The sequence below is a fragment of the Phaeoacremonium minimum genome (genome assembly GCF_000392275.1).
Source record: "Phaeoacremonium minimum UCRPA7 unplaced genomic scaffold PA7_03_scaffold_442, whole genome shotgun sequence".
NCBI classification, from domain to species: Eukaryota; Fungi; Ascomycota; class Sordariomycetes; order Togniniales; family Togniniaceae; genus Phaeoacremonium; species Phaeoacremonium minimum.
In genome coordinates, this window is record NW_006921344.1 from 255,961 (window position 1) to 280,561 (window position 24,601).

Below are 24,601 nucleotides of genomic sequence, written 5' to 3' on the forward strand. Positions count from 1 at the left end.
CCAATCTCGTCCGCATAAACCACATTGACAAACCAGACTGTTGCATCTCTTCTCTCGTCCGTTCCGCTGTCATTTTCCTGCTCTTCTCACAAATGAGATGAGAGGCTGCCCCAACAATGGCCGATAGGTCTTGGTCCAGAGACGACAAAGCCGCCACCAAGTCCCCGCTCAGCACTAAGACGATGCGGTCTCAGAGGATAGCTCAGCCGACCTCGCCCGTCGACGAGAGAGACGACGAAGACGACGAAGCCCTCGACCGATCGCCTCCTCCGCTGGTCCGTAGCCACACGCCCGGCCACCTCGCCTCCAGAAGCACAGATCGCCGCCGGAAACCCTCCGAGCTCTCCATCCGCCAGCGCTCCCAGTCCGCCGCCGGCCTCTCCTCCTCCCAGACCCTGTCCTCCGTTGCCCCTCTCTCGAGCAAGTCCCACCACGCACCGCATTCAGCCTCTTCCACCGCCACCACGCCAAACAGACATACCAATGGAGAGGGCACTACTAGTAATGACGTACACCGGCACGACTCCTCCGCCGGAGAGGGAAGAGACGGCAGCGGCAGCGGCTCTCGCAATGGGCGCCGTCCCCCGGCTCTTCGTTCGACCTCTGCCATAGCCAGCAAGTCTGGCACCGGCGGCATCGAGCGCTCTGTCTCGTCGGCTGTTCTGCGGAACCTCAGCATTTCGCAGGCTGCCGGACGGAACGCATATACAGCCTTCCCACCGCTCGTGGACCCCAAGACCGCGCCGGACGTCCCGGCCGCGCCGTCCTCGGGCATGTACTGGTCGCGGGCACCGGTCTCGGGCCACCCGCACACGGCGCTGCGCGCGCACACGACGACGCTGGTGGGCTCGAGCGTGTACGTGTTCGGGGGGTGCGACAGCCGGGCGTGCTTCAACGAGCTGTACGTGCTGGACGCGGATGCCTTCTACTGGACGGCGCCGCACGTGGTGGGCGACGTGCCGGTGCCGCTGCGCGCCATGACCTGCACGGCCGTCGGCAAGAAGCTCGTCATCTTCGGCGGCGGCGACGGCCCGGCCTACTACAACGACGTCTACGTGCTGGACACGGTCAACTTCCGCTGGAGCCGCCCGCGCATCGTCGGCGACCGCGTCCCCAGCAAGCGCCGCGCCCACACGGCCTGCCTGTACAAGAACGGCATCTACGTCTTTGGCGGCGGCGACGGCGTCCGCGCGCTCAACGACATCTGGCGGCTCGACGTGAGCGACACCAACAAGATGAGCTGGAAGATGGTCAGCGGGCCGAGCTCGGAGGGGGCGGGCGGCAAGGACCTGCAGCGCCCCAAGGCGCGCGGCTACCACACGGCCAACATGGTGGGCAGCAAGCTGATCATCTTCGGCGGCTCGGACGGCGGCGAGTGCTTCAACGACGTGTGGGTCTACGACGTGGACGCGCACGCCTGGAAGGCGGTCAGCATCCCCATGACGTTCCGGCGGCTGTCGCACACGGCGACCATCGTGGGCTCGTACCTGTTCGTGATCGGCGGCCACGACGGCAACGAGTACTCGAACGACGTGCTGCTGCTCAACCTCGTCACGATGACCTGGGACCGGCGCAAGGTGTACGGCCTGCCGCCGAGCGGGCGCGGCTACCACGGCACGGTGCTGTACGACAGCCGGCTGCTGGTGATAGGGGGCTTCGACGGCAGCGAGGTGTTTGGCGACGTCTGGATGCTGGAGCTGGCGGTCCACGCGTACTATTCGCAGATCAGCCACTTCACGATCGAAGTATGATGATGGGTTCGATGGGATGGTATGGTTCGGGGTCTGTTACTATTTCCTGCCTCATGATGATACCAGGAGAATCTATGTTGGCTTTATATGGTCAAGACAAAATCGCAAGGCGTAACGGGTGGGTCTGAACGAAAACTGGTCTGGCACAGGGAGGGCAGAGGGTATGAGGGGTATGTTGATTTATGATGACAGCGTAGTCTTATGAATTTATATTATGAAGTCTTCCCATGCACTTTCCGGTCCTGCTGATGTAGACCGTATCTCTCGGATAACCCAATGCTATGTCGAACAGCGTTGAACGCTTGATATCATCCCCCACCGGTGCGAACTATATCACTGATGCCCTGCTACTTTTGATTCTGGCTGTTGTACACTTTCTGTAATGTAAACCACTTGTGCCACCCTTGAACGCCTTTGTCCATCCTAAACTCTAGGAAAGTCGTCATATGAACAAGATGGTTGGTGATATCTCTCTCATCACCATCATCATGAATAGAAAAAAGAGCCTTACTGGCGAGAACCTGGAGGGGAGAGAACACCATGTTAGATCCTGTCTTAGTGGGCAGGAGCTGCTATCCCCGTACCGTTCTGCTCTCGCGCCTGCACCTCGGCTCTCTCTCGCTTCTGCTGCTCCAATCGGCGCTCCTCAGCGGCGACCATATCTAAGATGATCATGTTAGTACGATGAACATCGGCGGTTATCAGGGCGGGGAGCTATAGCTTACCTTTCCACAGGTCCTGACCAGCATACTCCTCCTTATGGATTCGCTTCTCGATCAAGTGCTTGTGCTCCGGGTCATCGGGGTCGATGACCATGACCGTCTCCCAGCGACCCTTGCCGCTCTTGGCATCGGCCGTCTCGAAGGCGGCGGTGGCGATCAGGACGGCGAGCGTCAGGCCCTGGGCGTAGACACGGGCCTGGACGAGCTTCTGGGAGGTGCTGAGGTACTTGTTGCGGCCGACCATGGCGAGCGCGATGCCCATGGCGGCGATCCACGAGGTGAAGACGATGGTGTAGCGGTTCTCGCGGCCCCAGTCCATCAGCTTGGCGCTGCCGACCTCGCTGCGGCGCGCCTGCTCGATGGTGCGCTGCGTCTCGTCCTTGTAGAAGTTCATGGGGTCCTTGGCCTTGCCGAAGGCCACCGAGTAGCGCTCCGCCCAGGTGATGGCGCCGAACGTCGCCGCCGACGACACCAGGAAAGTCCGGAAGGGCAGCGTCAGCGCGCGGAAGGCCGGGTACCGCTTCGAGGCGCCGATGACGCCCAGCAGGCCGCCTGTGAAGCCGACGGAGCCGCCGATCAGACCGCCCCGGAGCACGGCGTCGTAGTGCGCCTTCGACTCTTGCTCTGAGATGACCTTCATGATTGCTGCTTTGCGATTGTAGTTGCTAGGGCAAAAAAGTGGTTTGGAATGCCAATGCTCTACACTTGGGAAGAAGCTGTCGTCGTTGTCTTCTTCTTCTCTCTTCTTGTATGTATAGGCTATGCGGGGTGGTGGTTCTTAGTAACGCGATATTTGCTTGTTCGCTCTCACAGTCAGCGCAAAAAAGGTGCCTGACGCAATTGGATGATGACGCTATTGACGCCGAGTCGCTGTAGTGGAATCAACGACGAATCTGAAGAACAACAATGCCTAGAAGTCAGTATGTTTATATCCCGCCCCTCGTACCGTACGGAGTTGCAGAGAGCTTATAGCTTATGGCACAATATGGGGAAAATTCTGGAAAAAGGCGATTTACGATATTTCTCAGGAAGATTCCGAGGTGGTGCAGGGGTGGTAGGGAAGCTGCACGCACGAGAATCATGCCATGAAATCACCGCGCCAGAAATGGTGATGTAAATGGCGGGCAGGGCCGGTAGGTGGCCCGAGCTCCAAGAGAAATATCCCTATGGCCCAATGAGAAGATCCCAGACTGGTCCCCGAATTATTCCCGCCCCAGCGAAATGCAGTACGGTATGTTGGCCACTACGGCGACTGGTTAGCAAATCCCGAAGAATGACCAGAGCGAGAAATGGAAGGGCCCAGCAAACCCAGCGCCTGCAACGGGCGGCGGGGCGCACAGCTGGCGCTGAGTGCTGACAAGGCGAGATGCCGCTGTATCTCCTGATCTCGACTGATCCTGAGACGGCTGTCCTGCGGATTATCGCGCGGCCAGGCAAGGGTGCTGTTATTACTACGCAGTAGCTGGCTGTGGCATCTGGCTGTCAGGCTGAACATCCCGTTTGTCGGCGTTTGGTCAATTGCAGAAATATGGCAGCACTGTTTCTACATGACACTTCACTGCGTGTTTCCTTCTAGAACGCCGATTATACAGTTGCGTGTGAGCCGATTGCTTTTCGTAAACTCACTCACCTCGCCGACCTGCCGGCCATCGTGACTTACGCAGAGCACCCGTAATCATTGCGGAAGCAGACGTAGGCATAGCGAGTCTGCACAACAATCACCCAGGTAGGTAGGAAACACTGTCTGCCAAATACAGAAAGACACACACTGCTGTGTCCAGTAACGGTCATGGTGATGCAACCGGCCTCCGAAGATGGTAAGTTGGGTCAGAAAGCAGGACTTTCTATTTTTCCAGTAGAAATGGTCGGAGGGTTTCTCCGTCTGCTCCCGCCTCGCTGGTGCAAATTGGTGAACTCAGGGAGGAGCCGCCTCGGAGATGCTAGGTTTTTGTTGGATAATCGCTTCCTTTAGAGTCATGGCAGCGTCCCTAATTAAGAAGCCTTACCGCACCGAGGCTCGCCTCTCCCGTAGAGTTTGGTACGGATACCGCAAATAGCTTAATCGCTTTTCACTTGCACAAAACTTGCCGCGAAGCTTCACGGTGTTCCGCTGCGTAAGATCGAATTATACAGCCTGACGGCGTCTGAGATCCTAGAGCGTGTAGCCACCGCTTACCTCGGTACTGCGCGTGGCGTCTTTGCCTCCTCTCTAGGTACGCCGCTTATGGTCGGGCTGGCCCTTTTAGGCATTCGGCCTCGTGGTTGGCCTCCAAATGGGACGCACTTGGGAGCTTGGTAATGTGTAATTGAAATCCAATCATTGCTCTCAAGGGGACGCCGAGAATAGGTTCCTCTTCTACTAACCCGAGGCCTCTTCTCTATGACAGGCCACATAGTACGGTAGAGAGACTTGTCAGGGCGGACCGGTGCACTAAGAATCCTGCTCTTTACTCCACAAGCAGAATCAGTGGCGGTATTCATTCATTCATGGCTCAATGGAGCATTATTCTAGAAGCAATGGCGCGCTCAGACCAGGCCCTGTAGTGTCACAATCAAGCGCTGCTATTGACCTCTATAATGGAGCATTTGCTGGGAATCAGCTCCTTGGCGTATGACCGGAGAGTTTGACGGGGCATGACAGGTGTTTTAGGGGAAATTGGACAGACCCATTGATAGTTCGGCCCCCGATCGAGATGGTTTCTTGACCTCCTGTCGATGAGACGCCAGGAAACGCTCATCATGGCATCGGCCGTTACGGTGTAAGTGCGGTGGTTTAGGTGGTCTCCTGAAGCAGCATGCACCGCAGTGGAGCACAGCGAACCAGTTGACTGATCGATCCGGATCTCGCTGCAGATGGTGGCTCTTGGGTGTATGAGATGGAGGGTAGATGGTTGCCCGTTTTAGCGGTGAGAACTACGGGTCTGTTGCATCATACAGTGTCGTAGTTGTGAATGCTCCGTGTGGTGAATGCTGCAATTTTGGTGTTGAAGTATCCAGCCAAATGTTTCCACATTGCGGCCATCCTCAGAAACTCAATGAACTGCCGAGATGTCCTACACTGCCCGTATTATGTCTCTATCCCGATCTAACAAGAACTCCAGATCTTGACAAGCATCCGTCCTCTTGACGGGGCGGCGATTATGCATGCCATGCCCGCTTGCCTACAATCGCGAAATTGTAGATGGGCCAAGATAAGGACGATAGTAATCACATGCATGGCATAGTGACGATGATCCAATACATTACTGCATCTGCACGAGCTAGTCCAGCGAAGCAGAAGCCGTTGGGATGCATCCTTGCCAAGTTCAGCCATGGCGATGCATCTTGGAAGATGCACAAGATGCTTTTCAAGGTTCCCAAGTCTTGTTGGGCGCGCCAATCAGGGGAGGGCAGATCGAGATGGCTCTCAACTCTCCTCGCCTTTGCTTTGGACAGTTCTTTGGGTGTGAGAGAGACATCCTCTTCGCCGAAAAGCTCGGCGGGTCCGGTTGTACTTCCTCGAAATGGCTACAATACTCGAGGTGCTACAGTATAGCATAGCATTCTCTCAGGTCGTAGCAACCACCACATCGTCATCATCCTTGTTGAACCTGGGAGCCCGTGTAATAACGGCCCGTCCTTATTCTTCAGGGCCTCTTCTTACAGCCGGTCCGAGTAAGGCAATGCAAGCTGCTAACTGGTTCCTTCCGAGGCAATGACAATACGGGGAAAATGACGAGGCAAGAGGCAAGGCTCAGCGTATCCATCTCCGGTGCGAGCGAGCGAACCACGTTTTTTAGGGGTCCTATGTCCAATGAGGGCGGCGCCGACAGCGAGTCGTCCAGCGTTTGTCCCAGATGGTGAGAGGCGCAACCGAGAGTGACTTCAGCCGGAAGCGGGTTGTCCACGGTTTTACTTTGCAGGCTAGCAGGGATCGACCATGGATCGCCAGCCCCGCCGGCATCCCGTCGCTTGGAAGAAGGCCCGCACAGCGCCCGTATGCCCTGGGCCGCCGCCTACCGTCAGGCCTCGCAGCCTCTCGTCGCCCGCGCGAATCAAGTCAGGACTGCAGCAACACTTTACAGGTGGATCTTAATTGCTCTTAGCTGGACGATCTCCTGGGCTGGGTCCGCCGTCTCCTGTCTCGATCTTGTCAGTTGTCATTTTGAAAGAGGTTGGAGAGTCGATCAGGGAAATGCTACCACCCTTCCTCTTGTCCCCTCGTCTCGTGAGAAACTATCGTGTCTGCCTACGCCCTGCTGCTGACTTCAAGAACAATAGCGGTGCGGCTCACCGGAAGACTCACGGTGATTCTGGAAAGGGGAAGAGTCCAATAAGAAGCACGGCCTAGTGGCGTGGGAGGCGTGGTTTGTATGAGTCAAGTCCAGCGGAACAAGCAATGCAACGCGTCCAGCCCTGTAAGTTGTCGAGTAATTGGCCCCGGCTAGACTGCCTGTTAGTGGCAACCACCAGCTGCAAAGAGTCTCGTCGTTATGGCAGGATTAGTAGAGATACTCTAGAGTAAACCCGCGCCGCCCAGAGTTTCGATGGATGATTGATTGACAGGCGGCGGCCTGGCACTAGATAGGTACCATACGACCAGGAACACACTGGACGCCGGAACGTTTGGCCCATCTAGTTCATCAGATCCCCATTGGCTCCTTGGGGCAGTGACCATTCGGGCCTGCAGCATGCAGCAGGGCTGCGAGGCTAGTACTGTTCTGAAGCCCTTGTCCGGGGGTGCGGCGTTTCGACGGTAGGGATATCATGCCATGACATTAGTTTACTGATGCTCACAATGTGCAGCTGCAGCAGGCGGTGTCTTGTTTTCCCAGCCAGCCAGCCAGCCCAGCATTCGCTCGTCAATCAGAGAGAGATGGAGTAGACGGAAGTGCGTCATAGGAGATCTCCCGCCGCCGGCCTGCGCTTGTTGCCAGCCGACGGTGAAAGAGGAAGATCGCACACGGGGTCTGGGGACATTGTCGTAATATCTGGCTCTAGCACAGACGATCGCCTTGTCCAAAGGCGGTAGGTCACCCTCGCCAGGTCAAGGTTGCCCGTGAGCACGATCGTTAGCACGGTATCAGAGTGTTTCTTGGGAGGACGAGGAGGAGCATCCCTAGTCTGTCACCCTTGGTTGACCGGTCTCCTGGTGTCTGGTTGCTGGCATGACCTTCTAGGGAAGCCGACGATCCTGACATGTGGTACCTGCGTGCGCAGCGAAACAAGGTGTGGCGAAATGTACCATTACCGTTTGTGTTATGGCTTCAGTCCCATTCTGGATAGACAGACAGACAGACAGACAGGCAACACGCAACATGCGTGTGAGCGCCAGTGTAGCCGTGGGCCGAATGGGCCTGGATCTCGATGCGATGCTATTCGCCCTCTTGCTTCTCTACTTGCCTTACCTTACCTACCTCCCTGCCTTGCCTTCCATTTACCTTGGCTTATTATGTCCCATTCGTCCATCTACGTATACTGGATGAATTAATTGACTGGCTGGCTGACGGTATCACTCATATCCATTCATTCACTCGCTCACACACTCACATCCATCCATCCCGTCCTCCAGTGTGGTTCTTGGTCGCTGTTCTACCATATCGAGCCGCATGATACTTCCTCCGCAGCCAGACAGACATACTTTCTGGTTAAACCATCCTCTTGTGAACTGTATTTACCTTTCCTATGAGTCCGTCCGGCGTGTGCTGCATTACTCGAGCATCCTCTGCCTAGCCACTTATACGGTTTGGCTTCAGTCACTCTCACTCAGACAACACCAGCACCAGGCGCATCTGATAGGGCCACCCACAACACGACGCACGACGCTTCTTCCGCCCTTGCTTCAGGATCTCCAAGCCTCGTGTGTGCCGTGCGATCACCTCGTTATCGTTATCAGAGTGTCGGCTGCAGCATAGTGCATACAGACTGCCGCCTTGACGACATATCTAAGACATCTCCTCCATTCCAGTTCGCGGGAACTCTCCAGATCAGATCTACGCAACTTGAACCTTCACGGAGCGGCATATCCTCCCGTGGCCAGACTGGGTCGTCAGTCCATAATCATATAGACTGGTCTCAGCCAGGATCTGACTGACTGCTTCACCTTACTCGAGTTTCCAGAACCAGGAGACCCATTTCGCGCCTCCTTCTCCGCAGTGCACAGCCTTGACAAACAAACAATCACGCAGCCAGGACCAGCGTTCGCGATCGCTTCGTGCCTCGTGCAAACAGAGAAGAGTGACAGCTTCACTTTAATCCTTGTATCCTCGATTTCTCCGGTGATACATTTGAAAAGACTCTGCCATCCGCGCCCGCACCATTCACAGATTTCCTGGTGCCAAACTGACTGTCATGAAGAGCGCATTGCGGTGGTTGAATAACAGTGCAGGTGACGGGGCAGCACCGGCGTCGGGAGAGTCAGCATCATCATCATCAGCGCAACCAGCGTCAGCAGCCAGTGGAAGTACCGACAGCGGCAGCCCGTCTAGCCTGTCGCGGACGTCTTCTAGGGCCATCCACAGCACTAAGGGCCTCACTAACACGACGACTAACAGCAGGGTGGCCGAGGGGGCCGGACCCAGCGCAGTGGCTGCCGCCGATAAAAAGCAGAATTGTTATCGACGACGAGGCAGCGGCGACGGCGGCGGGGCCCACTCTCCTCCCACCACTCAGGTCTCCCACACCAACGCCCACGCCCACGCTGAGGGTAACATTAATCGAGGGACCGCAGCGGATTCCCTCCCCTCCTACTGCCACCAGAAGAAGCAGAACAAGACTTACTCCTCCACCTCCTCAGCTGCATCTGCTGCATTAACCCACCGCACTACTACTACTACGCCTACTGGTACTACATCCTCCTCCTCCGCCTCTGCGTCGTCCTCGTCCTCGACTGCGTCTGTGTCTGCATCTGCATCTGCCAGGGAAGACCGCTCTCCCGCTTTTGCCTCCCATTCGCCCTGGTCCCTTAATTATTCTTCTCCCTCCGCATCACCCTCTCCTCAGCCGGCCACGCCCAGCTCCAGCTCGCTATTTCCCGCCGACTGTGCCTGTGCGGATCCCGATCCCAGGAACACCTGCACCAACGACGCCCTCTTCAATTTCACATCATCCGCCGCCACCGACGACGGCGACCCAAAGACAAAAGCCAAGCCCATAGACATCGTCGCTCCCGGTCGCAACTCCACCTCAACCTCATCGCTGTCGCCGACCAATCTCGACGACCCCGACGACTGCACTCACCACTTCCTCGACGTCGTCGACTCCGCTACCGGCTGCAGAATCTCCGACGCTGAGCTCCTCGGTCGCTCTGACGTCGACATTGCAGACATCGACATCGACATGACTACAGGCCCTTCTCTCGACTCGGCCATGGGCCGCAGTCGCCAGGACTCGTTCGTCAGCGCCGGCCCCAAGCCCATCTCCATGATCAACCCCAATCGCGACCCGACCGGCCGCCCCCGCAGAGAGTCGCTGGCCGGCAGCATGATGGGCGGAATGAGTTGGGGAGGTATCTCCGTCGGCAGTTTCATTAGAGATGAGTACGTCTAGTCCATCTATCTCCGATTCTCTCACATGGCTACATTGCGCTCTGCGCATCCCTCCCTAGTCTATCATCCTCCTCGAGTCACTGCACTGTCTTGAGATCGGCTCCATCAACTTCAGACTTGCAGTCTACAGAGCTAACATCAATGCGCTATATAGTATCATGATGCAAGGAACCTCACCCTACTTGACCCACCAGTCGCCGTCGTTCCACTCATCCTCCTATATCCCCAAGCTAGAAGCTAACTTCATGCGCGACTTTACTTGCTGTGACCGTATATGGCCTACCCTGCATGATCTTCTACAGCATTATGAGGAGAACCATACTCAACCCACCCCTCAGTCTATGAGGAACTTTGGTCAGATGCCTGGTCTGCCGTCAGCACAGAGAACGCCCAGCGCCAGGCCTGTACCGTCCACGCCGACTATGACCCAGCAGACTCCAATGCAAGCCCAAGGACAGATGGGCCAGCAGAACAGGCAAGTGACCACACCTCCTGGAGGTATGGGGATGGGTGGCATCGGCCAGATGATGCGCCAGCAGCAACAGGCGATGCCCGGGTCTTCAGGTCAGAAGCACGTGTCCATGTCCCAACTGAATGACGAGATGGACGCTGTAGGGGACATGGAGATGGACGATGCGCTTGGGCCGATGGATATGGATGACAGCCAGACGACCATCCAGCAGACTCGCCAGATGTTTGGCCAGCAGCAGCGACCGCAGCTGCACCTCAACAGTTCTGGTCTGCCACAGCAAGCTCTCCGGACATCACAGCCAACGACTCCGGCCGCGGCAAGCTTTGGCTTCCAGAACAATCCTACAGTATCCTCGGTCAATACCCCCACCTTGACGACCCAGCCTTTCTCTAACCGGGGACAGGCTCAGTTTGGCGACATCACGACCGGAGACATGGACGAGGATCTTCCGGGCATGTCCATGAAGATGAACCTTGGAAATCTCAATCTGAATGGTCTTAATGGCAACCAGTTCAACATGGGATTCGGCAACGGCACTAATGGTGGCTTGGATTTCGGAACCATCGACGATCCTGCGAAGCGACTCTACAGCCCCGGCGGCGGGATGATAAATCAGCAGCGGAATATTAACAACCAATTCGCTCAATTCGGCCTGGATCCGAGCCAATTCCCTCCCGGAACCGATACCGCTGCTCTGCTGCAGCAATTGGCACCCCTGGTCATGCAGGAGGAGCACAAGCCATTCAAGTGCCCAGTCATTGGTTGCGAGAAGGCTTACAAGAATCAGAATGGCTTGAAGTACCACAAGACTCACGGTCACTCCACACAGCAGCTCCACGAAAACGGTGACGGAACCTTTTCAATTGTGAACCCCGAGACATCCGCGCCCTATCCTGGAACGATGGGCATGGAGAAGGAGAAGCCCTTCAAGTGCGATGTATGCGGCAAGCGATACAAGAACCTTAACGGACTCAAATATGTAAGTTTCTCTCAGATCTGACCAGAATCGGTTTCCCTTCTAACATTGTTACAGCACAAACAGCACTCTCCGATGTGCGACCCGGAACTGCGAGCGCAACAGCAAAATGCCATGGCGACGTTGGCTGCCATCAGCAACAATCCTATGGCTCTTGGGCTCGGCGGCATGGGCGGCATGACTGGTTTGCCCAACATCGGTGAAGAGCCACAATAAGTGTCAGAGCTAGCACACCTGCCTGACATGTGATTTTCTCCGAACCGCAGTCAAAGCGACTTTTGTTTTCCCATACAGGAGCAGGCTTGACAGTGGATATACGATCACTGGATACGACACTACGATGTTTCTTTTGTCTATCGCTTTGGGGATTCCGGGAGGGAAAAAAAACCACTGGATTTCAGCATACTCGTCCGGCGTTTTTCATCGATTCCATTGCATCAGCCGAGGTGTCGCACGAGTCTTTCCTATCTTATACCCATACCTCATCACCAAATAGATCGCAGACCTTGTGTGCTTTTGCTTCAACATCGACTGGATGCTCCTGTGGACAGGAGCCTGCCGCCCTCGAGGGATGCCGGATCCAGCTCTTGGCTTCTTGAAATCGCCTTCTTTGGGGGAAAGTGCTCCATCGACGCCAGCCCTTAACGGCTTGCTCGCTTGCCGCCGTCCCGAACCGTGGCTCGAGGAACCCCATACAGAAACTACAGGACTAGAATGGACAACATCGGGATTGTTGGAGACCCGCTTGACTTGACTTGGCCGACCGCAAGGACGCCCAAGATCTCTTGAGCAGCACTGACGCAAGGCGTCAACTTATATTTCCTTTTCATCTCTCTTACACTTGTTAGAATGTAATAAGAAGGCATCCGGCGGGGCTGAGGGGATGCACAGAACAGGGGAAGGGGGCGGCAGGCCATTAGGAATGAGTGGAATATAAAATGTTTGTGCTTATGGATACATCTTTTGTTTTTGTTTCGTTCTGCTCTTGTCCACTCTCAGGGGCAGGGAATCGTTTTCCTAGCAGAGAAAACAGGCGTGAACAAGACAGGGGCGGAGGGATGCTTCTTTTTCTTCCTATTTCTGGAGCGTTTGTTTGGAGGGTCTTCCTTGTCATCTTTTTTCCCCAAAAAGGGGAAGGGTCCCCCCACAGGTTTTTTGGCTGTTGGACTTTTTTTTTCTTTTTGTCTTTTTGCTGGCGCGAGGTATGGGAAAAGTTGACTATCTATCTTTCTTCCAAAGTGTCATATACTACTGCTGCTGTTGCTGGTGCTGGTGCTACTATCATAGATTGTTTTGTTTTTTCGACAGAAATCAAAACATCTCTGCGAAGAAATGGAATATATCCTCTGCTCAATACAGATGTTCAGTTATACGAGTTTTCGTCATTCGTCAGTGCTGAATCGGTCTCGTTCGCTTGCTTGGGGATGCTTAACTACCGGTTAGGAGATAAGAGACGTGCATCGCAGAAGGCTAGTGCGATACAATATCTCGACTGAGACTTGCTGATGGCCTCTTTCCCTATGTCTGGGGGGGAAAGGCAGCGCTTCTTGGTATCTGGTCGTTCTGAACCTCCAACCACAAGTCATAGAAAGACATATACACTAGGGAACGTAGAGGACGGGCCAGTCTTCGTATCTTATTGGCATTCGACGCTTGGCATATACAGTGGCGACTATCTGTCAAGATGGAGAACGACGAGCCGCAGCTGCGGCTAAGGCCACTACCCAGGTACTACTGCCAGGATCAGACTGCGACTTGTCTATCGACATGATATGACATGTGGAAGCCAGTGACATCAGAGCGGCTAGTGGCTGATACGGGGGCTTGCTTTTCCTAGACACAGCTGATGATGTGCAAGGGTACGAAGCTCTCCTATGTCCAGAGCTGGCACAGCGACCTTCTTCGTCAATCGGCACTTATACACAAGCTCCTACGGCCAGATCTAGACATCTTCGAGCCAGCTGGGGGGGCAGGAAGACATCCATCCCACGCCGCAAGCCACTGGTCGGTGCGGCATGAAGGAAGAGAGCTATGGGTTTCCTACATACGGATTTGTCTGTTTACATGGCACTTGGCGGCAATAGTGCCTAAGTGCCGCCCGTCTTGAATCCGATGGATGGCCTGCATCATGGCCAGGATGACATCGCTAGAGGGAACCCCCGGCCCACCGATCCCTCCCCTTACGCCCCATAGATGGAGGCATGCAACAACGGCTAAAGAGGTTTCCTTGACCGGGACTCGGGCGGCTCAACATGTGGTGGATCCCCCCCTAAGGTCCCCAATGTCCCGTCTCCAGCACCCGGCCTCTTTGGGAGAACATCACGGCTACATGAGCGGCTATCGGCGGGCGACCGCTTCTTTGCATGCGGATTTGGGACTGGCGGCGCATGTACGATGGGCATGTGAGAGGCAGAATTTCTCGCGCCAGAAATTAGATCCAGACATACTGGGGATCTGTCGCCAGAAGCGGGTGACACGATCTCATGTTAGAGACAGATGGAAGAAGAGGCTGAGTGAGGTGGTCGCGCGGAGGGTCACCCACGCCCGGCGGGAAAGGGACAGGGGGTGGGTGGTCAGGTACTAACGTTAGGTAGTACTGTATTCTGACATCCCACCGGGGAAGACAGCGCCGTTTGCCCCGACGAGCATGGAGAATTTCTTGGTTTCTCACTCACGCACCCAGATCCAACGCCGATATCTCCCCGCCGTCTCTGGCTTCCAGAAAAGGAACAATGTGACCTCCATGGAAATTGAACACCCAGCTATCTATCTCGTACTCTTACTCAGAAGTCCATTTTCTTGTGCCGACGGATGCTACCTAGTGGGAGTGCCATAATGTAATGTACCTACTGCATAGTACCTAGGTAGGTATGCCGGCCCCTCCATAATCATACCTCCTGCGTAGTCACGGCCATCGTGGCCTCGTGGACTCGTGGACGCGCGGGTCAGAGAGACGCAAAAACCTCGGATTAGTGGACTCTGTGGCACTCGACCGGCGGCGGGAGAGGGCATGACTTGTGTGACTTTTGCAACTTTGGAGCCATCCCGACATCCGTGATTGGCGCGCAACTCACTCTGGGGCACTACAGCGTAGTCCGCGTCGGGCTTGCAGCTGCCGAGACCCCTCCAATCCACACACTCTCCACGACCTACTGTATCGCTGCGTAGTAGTGCAATAGAGTGGGAAGAGGTGAGGCAACCTGGGAAACCCCACATCCGTCACCACGATCCCGGACCTGGACCTGGACCTGGACCTGGACCTGGACCTGGACCTGAATGCTGGATCGTTGGCGTCGGTGACTTTGCGACTTGCGCTGGGCCTGGGGGCTGGCGTAGGACCAAGCGGAACTTTTCTGGGGGGGCCACAGAAGCGGCACCGCGTGGGACCTGACGATGAGAGAGAAGACCTTAGCTACCTCATCCGTCCTATGAGAGAGCTTGAAACGAGATAAAAGACGAGACGATATGCGAAGTCGGCAGACCCTGTCCTCTCTTTCTGTGTGTGTGTGTGAAGCTCTTGCTACTAACATTAGACTAGGCCAGCCTGGTTGATCAGTATATATATCAAGAGACACCCTTTTCCTTCCCATTGCTGTACTACCCCCACCTCCGTTCACCTCCTGGGCTTCCTTCTCCAAATACTCTGACACGCCTCTACTACCTGCTTCCTTCGTTCCTTGAGCTGTCCCCCCATAGAGCCGTCAGAATGAGCCCCTCTGCCATCGATACCGCGCCTGCCGCCGGCGGCGTGACCAAGGCGACAAAGAACAACATTGGCATCTTCACAAACCCCAAGCACGATCTATGGATCGCTGACGCCGCTCCTTCGCTGGAGAGCGTGCAGAAGGGAGAGGACCTCAAGCCGGGACAGGTCACCATTGCCATCAGGAGTACTGGCATCTGCGGGTAAGGAGGCGCCCTGACTTACAAGCTCCATTTGTTCCGTGTGTAGCCGGAAAGACTAACAAGATGCTCCAGATCTGATGTCCACTTCTGGCACGCCGGCTGCATTGGCCCCATGATCGTAAACGGAGATCACATTCTCGGTCATGAGTCCGCGGGCGAGATTATCGCCGTTCACCCCGATGTGACGAGCCTCAAGGTGGGCGACCGCGTCGCCGTCGAGCCCCAGGTCATCTGCAACGCCTGCGAGCCGTGCCTGACAGGCCGCTACAACGGCTGCGAGGCCGTCGACTTCCTCTCCACCCCGCCCGTCCCGGGTCTGCTGCGGCGGTACGTGAATCACCCGGCCGTGTGGTGCCACAAGATCGGCAACATGTCCTACGAGAACGGCGCCATGCTCGAGCCCCTCAGCGTCGCCCTCGCCGGCATGCAGCGCGCCCACATCACCATCGGCGACCCGGTGCTGATCTGCGGCGCCGGCCCCATCGGCCTCATCACCCTGCTGTGCGTCAAGGCCGCCGGCGCGTGCCCCATCGTCATCACCGACATCGACGAGGGCCGCCTGGCCTTCGCCAAGGAGGTGTGCCCCTCGGTGATCACGCACAAGGTCGAGCGGGCGGGGCCCGAGGACGCCGCCAAGGCTGTCGTGAAATCGTTCGGCGGCGTCGAGCCGGCCGTGGCGATCGAGTGCACGGGCGTCGAGAGCAGCATCAACGCGGCCATCTGGGCGGTCAAGTTCGGCGGCAAGGTGTTTGTCATTGGCGTCGGCCGCAACCAGATCAACATGGAGTTCATGCGCGCCAGCGTCCGCGAGGTCGACCTGCAGTTCCAGTACCGCTACTCCAACACCTGGCCGCGCGCCATCCGCCTGGTCGAGAACGGCGTCATCGACATGTCCAAGCTCGTCACGCACCGCTTCCAGCTCGAGGATGCGCTCAAGGCCTTTGACACGGCCGCGGACCCCAAGACGGGCGCCATCAAGGTCCAGATCCAGAGCCTGGATTGAGAAGCATCTCACGAGATGCGGGAAAGCATTTGGATCAGAGACCGGGGGAGGAATTGGAAGGATGCGGAGCCGGAAAGATCTAGAGTCCGGCTCTTGCAAAGATTTCATGAGCCGGCATTGGCAATTGATGCCTGGTTGCAATTACGAAGCAATGTCACCTTTTTACCTTTACCTTTACATGTGGGAAGAGCGAGACAGTCGACGATTCCCCTCCATTTTGGATGCAATTGGAAGGCATTTTTTCGACGGGGTTTCACTTGGCGGGATTGTCCGGAGCAGCAATTTCCTTCAGTGTCCAGCATGATAGATTTCAGACATGATGCCTCTTGGGATTGAGGATACCGTTTTTGACAGATCGCATATACATCTCTCACGTCTCTGAAATACAAAAAGTGTTCTTATAATTTCTGGCGCGGGGCGGAGACTTCACAACCTAGTTGTCACTGATCGATGTCTGAGTGAATTGGGCCTTGTAGAACGATCAATCATTCAAACTTCCCTGTGTAGTCTCTGAAACATCATGAATAGTGTCCGATCTTATTAAATGAAACCTCAAAATTGCTTCTCTTGCTTGACAAGGTAATTAAGTAACGGTTGTCCCGTACCTGACATCACATGCCTTTGGCCCTCGACATGAGGTGGGCTGGGTGGCAGTGCGAGAGAGTGGTCTGTGCTCAGCACACGGTGTCAAGCCACAGATGACGTTGTTGACTGCCCAGATCCCTGCCCACTGACGAGGGCCACGAAAGCTCAACTTCCCAGGTAACTCAACTGGCCACCTTTTTCCTTCAGCTTTCTCAACACCACCTTTTTGTCTCGTATAACTACCGTCCGATCGCAGTCACGGAATCTCCTCACTGCCCTCTACTTCTCTAATTCTCTCCAACGTAAACAATTTGACCGCTTCGTTGGCAACTACCCCTCTTCAGCTCCCGTCTTCCCCTCTCAGCCGTACCCGAAGCTACCTAGCTACCTCACAAGACCGTCACGATGACTCTCTACTACACTTTGGTAAGCTCTTCAGCTCGTCTCTTGAGCATTCAAGCTTGAGATACCACTGCTCTCCCAATTTGGATTACCGGGACCTCTACTGACGTACTTGCTAGGTCTTCCTGCTCCTTGTGGCAGAGATGGCGCTGTTCATGCTGCTCATCGTGCCACTCCCCTTCTCCGTCAGGAGAAAGATGTTCACGTATGTTTGCCTCCATAACCAGCTGCTTCTTCAACAAGCTAACAGTGCTCGTACACAGCTTCATCTCCGAGAATCGCTACGTAGCGAAATTACAATACGGGTTGAAGATAACGTTCATATTCATCCTCATCCTGTTCATCGATAGTGTGAACAGGGTCTACCGCGTCCAGCTCGAGCTCGCGGCCGCCTCGGAGAGCAATGGAAAGAATGCGTATGTTTTGCCCCTATCGTAACAAGACCAGAATATACAAAGTCAAACATCTTTTCCCCCGAGCTCCCGCGCCATACGTCATGGCATCAGTGAACCCGCAAGCTAACCTAGCCTCCACGGATAGACCCGCAATCATGGGCCACGAGCGCCTCGAGGTGCAGGCGCGCAAGTTCTACTCGCAGCGCAACATGTACCTGTGCGGCTTCACGCTGTTCCTGTCGCTGATCCTCAACCGCACGTACATCATGATCCTCGAGGTCCTGCGCCTGGAGGAGAAGATCAAGCAGTATGAGGGCACCGACAAGAACACTAAGCAGGCCGAGAAGCTCGCGGCCGCCGGCGAGCCCGGCGAGATCGCCCGCCTCAAGAAGGCCCTCGACAAGAAGGACGAGGACATTGCCACGCTCAAGAAGCAGGCCGACAGCCTGAACAAGGAGTACATGGACCTGACGGAGAAGTATGGCCGGACGCAGCAGACTGGTCCTAAGAAAGATAATTAAGGCGATCGATCCTGTGGCTACCGGCTCTGAGGAGCTTATGTTGACAGGATGTAGTGGAAGATTCGACGAAGGGAGGTGACCAGCTCAGGGGGGTGTCTTCATTTGCGCCGGAAGATGAGCTCTGATGCTGTTGATGGTGATGCCAAGCCAAGGACAGGGGCATCTGGAGCGGAGGCTGGTTGTGGACTTTTCTTAGTCTTGGTCAACGGCGTGGTGCTGGGAGGACTGAAAATAGCATATCTAGGTTTGCTTCACGATTGCTGCCGGCGTCATGCGTGTACGATTTTCACAGAAAAATGCCGAGATGCTCTTCTCATTTCTAATTTGTGTGCGCGCTTGCGCTAACTGTGTGCTGTGAGCTGTCTATAGGATCTATGAGTCTATTATTCTAGTGCATCCCCGAATAAACGCCTTTCAACATTGGCTCTCGTAGTCGCTAAGTATTAGTCTATATCATGTCGAATTGGTCAGGAAATAAGATCGCATTCGCAACCGCCAAGACCTCCCGTTCCGAGTCGCTTGACGCCTCTTCTTCTTCCCATGGCATCAAGCCCATGGCTCGCAGAGCATCCTCCCCACCAGCATCGTTGATCTCCTGTACTCCGGGACGTCCCATGTGGCTACTCTCCCCTTTGCCGCCCTCAAAATCAGGACCCGGATAGCCTAACAGGAATGCCTTCCGCTGCCGCGACAGGAACAATGCGTTCGTTTGAGTCAGGGGACAGGCGGGGATGTACATGACACTACTATCTAGCTGCCCGCGGTGCACCTCGTCAACCTTGTGAATCAAGTCCGGGTGCCAGATGACATAGTCACCCGGCTCGACTGCAGGTATCGGCACCAGGCTCCTATCGAGCTGCAAGTGCGGGTGCAGCACGCTGTTGAGCTCCTGCATGTACGACGGCAGTGCACCATGGAGGACGCTCGTCTGCGCGCGGTCGAGGACCCAATTCGCCTCGTCGAGAAAGCCCTGGCCAGCCATGACGGGCGCCTGCCTGGGCGAGAAGAACGGCCGCAGCAGGAAGTACGCCGTCGCGAGCTGCAGCATCGGACACACGAGCAGCGAGCCCTCGCCGGGCGCGATGCGGCTCAGCGCCAGCCAGCCCTGGAACATGCGGAACAGGCTGCACGAGCCGGCGCCGTTGTACAGGTCGCTCGTGACGCGCAGCCGCGCGCTGCTGTCCCAGGGGTCGTACGCCTCCCACGCGCCGCCCAGCACCGCCGCGTACGTGCCCGCGCGCCCGTAGCCGTCCGGCTCCCACCGCTCGACGCTGCCGCCGTCGACGTGCGCCGCCGCCGACAGGCTGGCGTCGCCTGGCGCGCGCATCCGCAGCCGGTCCGCGTAGGTGACGGGGAAGTCGGGCGTCACGGGCGCGCCGGGCCGGCTGGGGCGCCAGGTGTTCATGGCGAAGCGCTGGGCGGCGAGAAGCCGCGGGTGTGCGCGCGCCTTGATCTGCGGCGGGCTCCAGTAGAGCTCGTAAAGCTGGGGTGCGGCGGCCGGGAAGGCTCGCGTCTGCGGGTTCGAGGCGAGATACTCGATGGCTTCCCTCTTGTAGCCCAGGGCTTCCTCCTGGGGAATGACTCCGCGGATGATGCCCGCGCCGCGCTTCCTCAGGTCTCGCGAGAAGCACTCGGCCTTTGCGGTGTTGCTAATGTCTTTGAAGTCGATCGTGGGGATGATATCTGGGTTGTGAGAAGCTATGCAATCAACCTCCTCCCGTAGTGCATGTAGCAGCCGCTTCCATGATGCTGATATAGCCTCTTCTTTTCCGGACACGATGTCTGTCTTGATTTTGGCAAATCTCATAGGCAATGATATCGGATGTGTTCCGTCAAGTGGGGACATGCTTGCCTTCTCATTCTTGCCAGAGGTCTTATGTATTCCTAGCTTTCGAAGGATTGGTGCTCGAGGGGTTATTATCATGCTTGATTAGTCCACCTGATGACATAGATAAGAATATCTCACAGAGAAGACAAGTACAGAGACAATGTAAAATGAGGATATTGTGATAGTTGGTTGGTTTGAAGTACGGGAAACTCCAAAGTGATTATAAGCAGTCAATAACCGCTGTTTCCATAACTGCGGTAAGTTGTTACCGTGGGCGTCCGAGACTGATCATATAGACACGGACTTCGTTTATCTCAACCCACGATGCCCATGCAGATTGCCCATGTGGATATCATTTGCGGATCTAAGGATGGATACCCTTTGAGTTCCATATTGAAATGGCAGATCCTGGTTGGGTCGCCGTCCGCCAACGTGGGTGTAAGTCGAGGCCGCACACACGGCCCGTCAGCCCGCCTGAGACGTTCCACGCTAGCCCCCCCCCAGAACGCTCCAATAGGGAGTTTTCCCTCGCTTCGGGCGAGATGAGGCGGAAATGTCTTCCCTCTACCGTACTCTACAAGGTTTTTCTCGGTGACGGTAACGTCGTATCTTATCGACAGGGCTGAGACGGACTAAGAGGAAGAGCCGCTAGGAAATTTCGAGAAAGTGGCTTGGCCACCTTAACAAGCCATTCCGGCTCTTCCATAGTGTGCATGCGATGATGATATATATCCGTGTTACCGGGTTCCGTGCTCCTGTCTGTCTGCTCAGACACGCTGTCCTCGTCGTGACCGTCGCACAGAAGGCTCTTGATCCGTGTCGTCTTCGGATCTCTGTTTCCTCTTTGCCGCCGTCTTTGCTGGCACTGCGGCCTGAGATTTGCTGGCAGGTTTGGCCGTCGCCTTGTGACCTGCTGCCTTCGTGTCCTTTTCTTTCGGCGCTTCGTCCTTGACCGGTGTTTCACCCGGCTGCTTCATCAGGACATATGCGACCTGCTCGATGTCAATCGCCTTTACTCCAAGACGCTTCGCAAGCTTCCTCGAGTGTTCGTTCAATTCCTTGTATTCCTTAGCGTTGTACTTGATAGGCAAGACCTTGCCATCGCAGCAGAGCCAATAGAAAACTTCATCTCCAAAGAAGGGTACATGCTCAGGATCGAGGATTGCAAGAAGAAGGGAGGCTGTTGCCGGACCTATGCCCTTGAGCTTGGTTAATATAGCGAGAGCTGCGGAAACATCCTTGTCCTTTTGGTAGCTTATCCTAGCTTGCTTGATAGTATCTTGAACAAAAGACGAATCATTTGATGAAACGAGCTTCATAAGCGTTGGCCGGAATTTGCCATGTCGTCTATCATTGCCAAGTCAGATCGATCGACCTCGGATTAGGAAGTGAGTGTTGTTGATTGTGTGAATCAAAGTACGCATGATACCAGCATAGAGATCAGCTGGATTTTCAGGACTTACAGCTTCCACTCGACTAGACTTTTGACATCATCAAGTCCCATTACTTTGCCAGCACTCTGCAGACTGAAGGACTGAGGAGCATCAACGTATCTGTACCGGTCTAATTCCGCCAGAGTCTTCTGACCTCCCTTGGCTAGCGTAACAGTTAGAGATTCCGTATCCTCAGTCTCATTCAAAAGACGGCGCATGACTTACCGCCTCTGGACTTGGACACGTCTTCGATTAAGGGTGAATATCTCTGAAGCGCGTCCTTGAACTCATCCAGGCTGATCTCCTCCCATGCCGGTACACCGTGATTGCCCATTGCGGCTCTGACCAGCAATCCCTAGTGATGTGTAGGTAGGGATGGTAAGTAGGGTGGTATTGGAAAGATAAATTCCGGTTGGATGGAGATAGTTTCTCCTTTGGCACGGCCTAGGACCCGAGATTAAAGATCTGAAAAGCCACGCGCCCGTAATTGAGTATAAAACCGATGTTAAGGTAGCGAGTTTTGATTCATGAAACGGCTCTAGGGATACGGCATCCGGCTCCCCGCCTGTTTCGTTTCACTTTAGTTCTATTTGGGCATGAGAGACGTAGAGCTGATCTCTTGCTTGTGAGACGTATAAGTGTGATTTTAAACGCGTTGGTTATGGATCTCGTCCGTTTCAATTGCAACAATAGATGGCATTGCTCAATTATTGCACGGTTTGTAACTGTGGTAGAATGAGTCGCGGGTCTCCGGCCGCCGAGTCAAGTTAGAGACGTAGCGTTCAGCTCTGCGGTTGGAGATGGTCTGTGCCGCATAATAGAACGTTTCTAGACCCTGCCGATCGCCTCAAGTGCCAGAAAAAGCGCTGTTTGTCATGATCTTTAGCGTGGCTAACACAGCATCCCCCTCCATCCGCTTTCAAGGCGACAACCGCCAAAATTTCTTCCTCCACAGCGATCCCGCCTTATCACAACCACCACAACCCCGAAATTTGATTTCCGACTCTTTCCAAGCCGACGCCTTTCATAACATTCGACATGGGTAACGTACGTATATGATATTGCGTCCTCGAAGACCAATCTATAGGCCAGTCACTAATAAGCCGCTTTAGGGAGCCAGAGCCCAGCAGAAGCGCGAGCGCAATGCGAAGGACGCAAAGGGCACTGCCAAGTCCCAGCTGAAGATTGTACGGACCTGAGAATTGAGAACATCGCGGCACAGGTCGGCTAATTGAAGAGTAGAACGCTGCTGCCATGGACATCCAATGCAACATCTGCAAGGCCACTTTCCTGAAGACAACTCGTGAAAAGGCGTACGTATTCCTTGTCGCAAAGACTCTGCAGGCCGCCCGCCTCTTCATCAGCTGACACTCCATATAGACTCACCGAGCACGCCGTCAACAAGCACAGCAAGACCCTTCCGGATTGCTTCCCGAGCTTTGCGTCTACGGCATAGATTGGAGAGGCTTCAAGGCATGGAATATGACCATTCGCGCGGAGTGGGGTCTACACGGAGTTACGAAGAGCGCATTAGCAAAAGGCGTAGGATTTGACATTTTTCATGGACTGGTACTGAATATTTCAGCAACTGAATAGACGATGCCTTGCGCATCATGATTTCCTATTTCAACAATCTCTCTTCATGGCCTGTGCCTACTCTGGATCTAGTGTGCCTCTACAGCCTTAGGTTGTGTGTTCAGCTCAGAGATGTTTTCCTTTGCCTCTTTGGCCGCCTGGAGCCGCCTCTGCTCCTCCCTAATTTGCGCCAGGATGTCCGGATACCACCTCTCACCAACATCAGGATGGCTCTTCACCCTGTTGCGGAGAGTAGCCTCCCCAAGCGTCTTCGCCACCCCTCCGCGTCTGAAGGTGAACTCAACATCGTCCAGCCTACCTCCATTGACCTCCAGCACCTTACGCCGCTGCTCCTTGACTTCCTCCGGGACCTGGCCGACGCCCACGGTCTCCAGGTCCTCAAAGTCGGCGCCGCCCCGCACGCCCTGGAAGAAGGGGATCGAGAAGCGCGCCCCCTGGCCCGCCTGGGGCGAGAGCACGCGGTGCGTCGTCGACACGCACACGCCCTGCGTCAGCGCCTCCATGCCCTGCCCGATGGCGACGACGAGCGTGCCGTCGATCGGCGGCGCGTCGATCCACTCGCCCTTGACGTTCTGCACCTGCAGGCCGCGGTGGCTGCTCGCCTGCAGCAGGTAGCTCGTGAGCATCGAGTCCTTGTGCGGGCCGACGCCCTGGTTGCCCTCCTTGCCGGCGCCGCCGAGCTCGCCCACGTCCGGGTACTTGACGATCTTGAGCTTGTGCTGCTGGTCGGCGTCAAAGTACTTGTTGAAGGCGTCCGGCGGGAGCTTGATGGCCTCGGCGATCAGGGAGGTGAAGGCGATGGAGATCTTGCCCATGCGATTCATGTATCTTCCGCGTATGGTATGAGTCTTATGTGTGGCAGGAAAGGGAAATGTGAACAGTCTAAAGTATCTTTGAACTCACTCTGTGAATGTGGCACGGAAGTTGGGCAGCACCTCTTCCGATGGCCACTGGTTTGGTGCCAGGAGATTTTCATAGAGCGGCGCGTCCGGCCCTGGCACTGGATGTTCTGTAGACAGATCGATCTGTTCTCGATGATCGATCGCACCAGCTGTGATCTCGGCGGAAAGTTGTGAATAACCTAGAAATGACGGGGCATTCTTCATCTCAATCTTCAACCTGCAATTCTCGTGTTAGCTGACCTCAATCCCAACATCATCTGATGCATATGCCTATATTCGGCAATTTCGGCTTACACCGTACTTTTCCTCCGTTGGGATGTCAAAGAAGGCCCGGCCTTCAGATATGACCTGGTTGAAGAAGTCGTCTGAAATCCCTACGTTCTTCAAGTATAGGAACCCTACTTCAAGTAGCGCATGTCGTAGGTCAGCCAGAAAGGCTGGCTTCGTGGCACGGTCGTCAGCCAGCGATAGATCCAGCACTGGGATCGATGTGAAGGACATTGTGAACAACGGCCCTGTTCTATTTCCTTGAGATAGACTGAGTCAGGGTTGTACGGGCATATGTACTGTTATATGTCTTGCC

General features: G+C 55.4%; 9 protein-coding genes across 9 annotated transcripts; 5 read left to right on the top strand and 4 right to left on the bottom strand.

The window, feature by feature from the left end:
* Positions 1–116: 116 nt before the first annotated feature.
* UCRPA7_5932 (putative rab9 effector protein with kelch motifs protein) lies at positions 117–1,751 on the top strand (the record flags this gene model as incomplete). The annotated part of the gene is made up of 1 exon (XM_007918475.1): positions 117–1,751. One exon carries the CDS (start codon positions 117–119, stop codon positions 1,749–1,751), a length of 1,635 nt encoding a protein of 544 aa, XP_007916666.1.
* A 555-nt stretch (positions 1,752–2,306) lies between these two features.
* On the bottom strand, positions 2,307–3,113 carry UCRPA7_5933 (putative mitochondrial hypoxia responsive domain-containing protein; the record flags this gene model as incomplete). The annotated part of the gene is made up of 2 exons (XM_007918476.1): positions 2,307–2,413; positions 2,477–3,113. The coding sequence occupies 2 exons, from the start codon at positions 3,111–3,113 to the stop codon at positions 2,307–2,309; spliced, it is 744 nt and encodes a 247-aa protein (XP_007916667.1).
* A 6,677-nt stretch (positions 3,114–9,790) lies between these two features.
* On the top strand, positions 9,791–11,663 carry UCRPA7_5934 (putative zinc finger protein sfp1-like protein; the record flags this gene model as incomplete). Its single annotated transcript, XM_007918477.1, has 3 exons — positions 9,791–9,990; positions 10,154–11,450; positions 11,505–11,663. 3 exons carry the CDS (start codon positions 9,791–9,793, stop codon positions 11,661–11,663), a joined length of 1,656 nt encoding a protein of 551 aa, XP_007916668.1.
* Positions 11,664–15,153: 3,490 nt separating this feature from the next.
* Positions 15,154–16,356, top strand: UCRPA7_5935 (putative sorbitol dehydrogenase protein; the record flags this gene model as incomplete). The annotated part of the gene is made up of 2 exons (XM_007918478.1): positions 15,154–15,353; positions 15,426–16,356. The coding sequence occupies 2 exons, from the start codon at positions 15,154–15,156 to the stop codon at positions 16,354–16,356; spliced, it is 1,131 nt and encodes a 376-aa protein (XP_007916669.1).
* A 990-nt stretch (positions 16,357–17,346) lies between these two features.
* Positions 17,347–18,259, top strand: UCRPA7_5936 (putative endoplasmic reticulum transmembrane protein; the record flags this gene model as incomplete). Its single annotated transcript, XM_007918479.1, has 4 exons — positions 17,347–17,367; positions 17,463–17,548; positions 17,607–17,759; positions 17,884–18,259. 4 exons carry the CDS (start codon positions 17,347–17,349, stop codon positions 18,257–18,259), a joined length of 636 nt encoding a protein of 211 aa, XP_007916670.1.
* Positions 18,260–18,707: 448 nt separating this feature from the next.
* Positions 18,708–20,183, bottom strand: UCRPA7_5937 (putative duf1479 domain protein; the record flags this gene model as incomplete). The annotated part of the gene is made up of 1 exon (XM_007918480.1): positions 18,708–20,183. One exon carries the CDS (start codon positions 20,181–20,183, stop codon positions 18,708–18,710), a length of 1,476 nt encoding a protein of 491 aa, XP_007916671.1.
* Positions 20,184–20,854: 671 nt separating this feature from the next.
* Positions 20,855–21,854, bottom strand: UCRPA7_5938 (hypothetical protein; the record flags this gene model as incomplete). The annotated part of the gene is made up of 3 exons (XM_007918481.1): positions 20,855–21,434; positions 21,551–21,683; positions 21,746–21,854. The coding sequence occupies 3 exons, from the start codon at positions 21,852–21,854 to the stop codon at positions 20,855–20,857; spliced, it is 822 nt and encodes a 273-aa protein (XP_007916672.1).
* A 704-nt stretch (positions 21,855–22,558) lies between these two features.
* Positions 22,559–22,888, top strand: UCRPA7_5939 (putative duf1909-domain-containing protein; the record flags this gene model as incomplete). The annotated part of the gene is made up of 3 exons (XM_007918482.1): positions 22,559–22,567; positions 22,633–22,707; positions 22,763–22,888. 3 exons carry the CDS (start codon positions 22,559–22,561, stop codon positions 22,886–22,888), a joined length of 210 nt encoding a protein of 69 aa, XP_007916673.1.
* A 296-nt stretch (positions 22,889–23,184) lies between these two features.
* Positions 23,185–23,940, bottom strand: UCRPA7_5940 (putative isopenicillin n protein; the record flags this gene model as incomplete). Its single annotated transcript, XM_007918483.1, has 1 exon — positions 23,185–23,940. One exon carries the CDS (start codon positions 23,938–23,940, stop codon positions 23,185–23,187), a length of 756 nt encoding a protein of 251 aa, XP_007916674.1.
* Between the last annotated feature and the right edge of the window lie 661 nt (positions 23,941–24,601).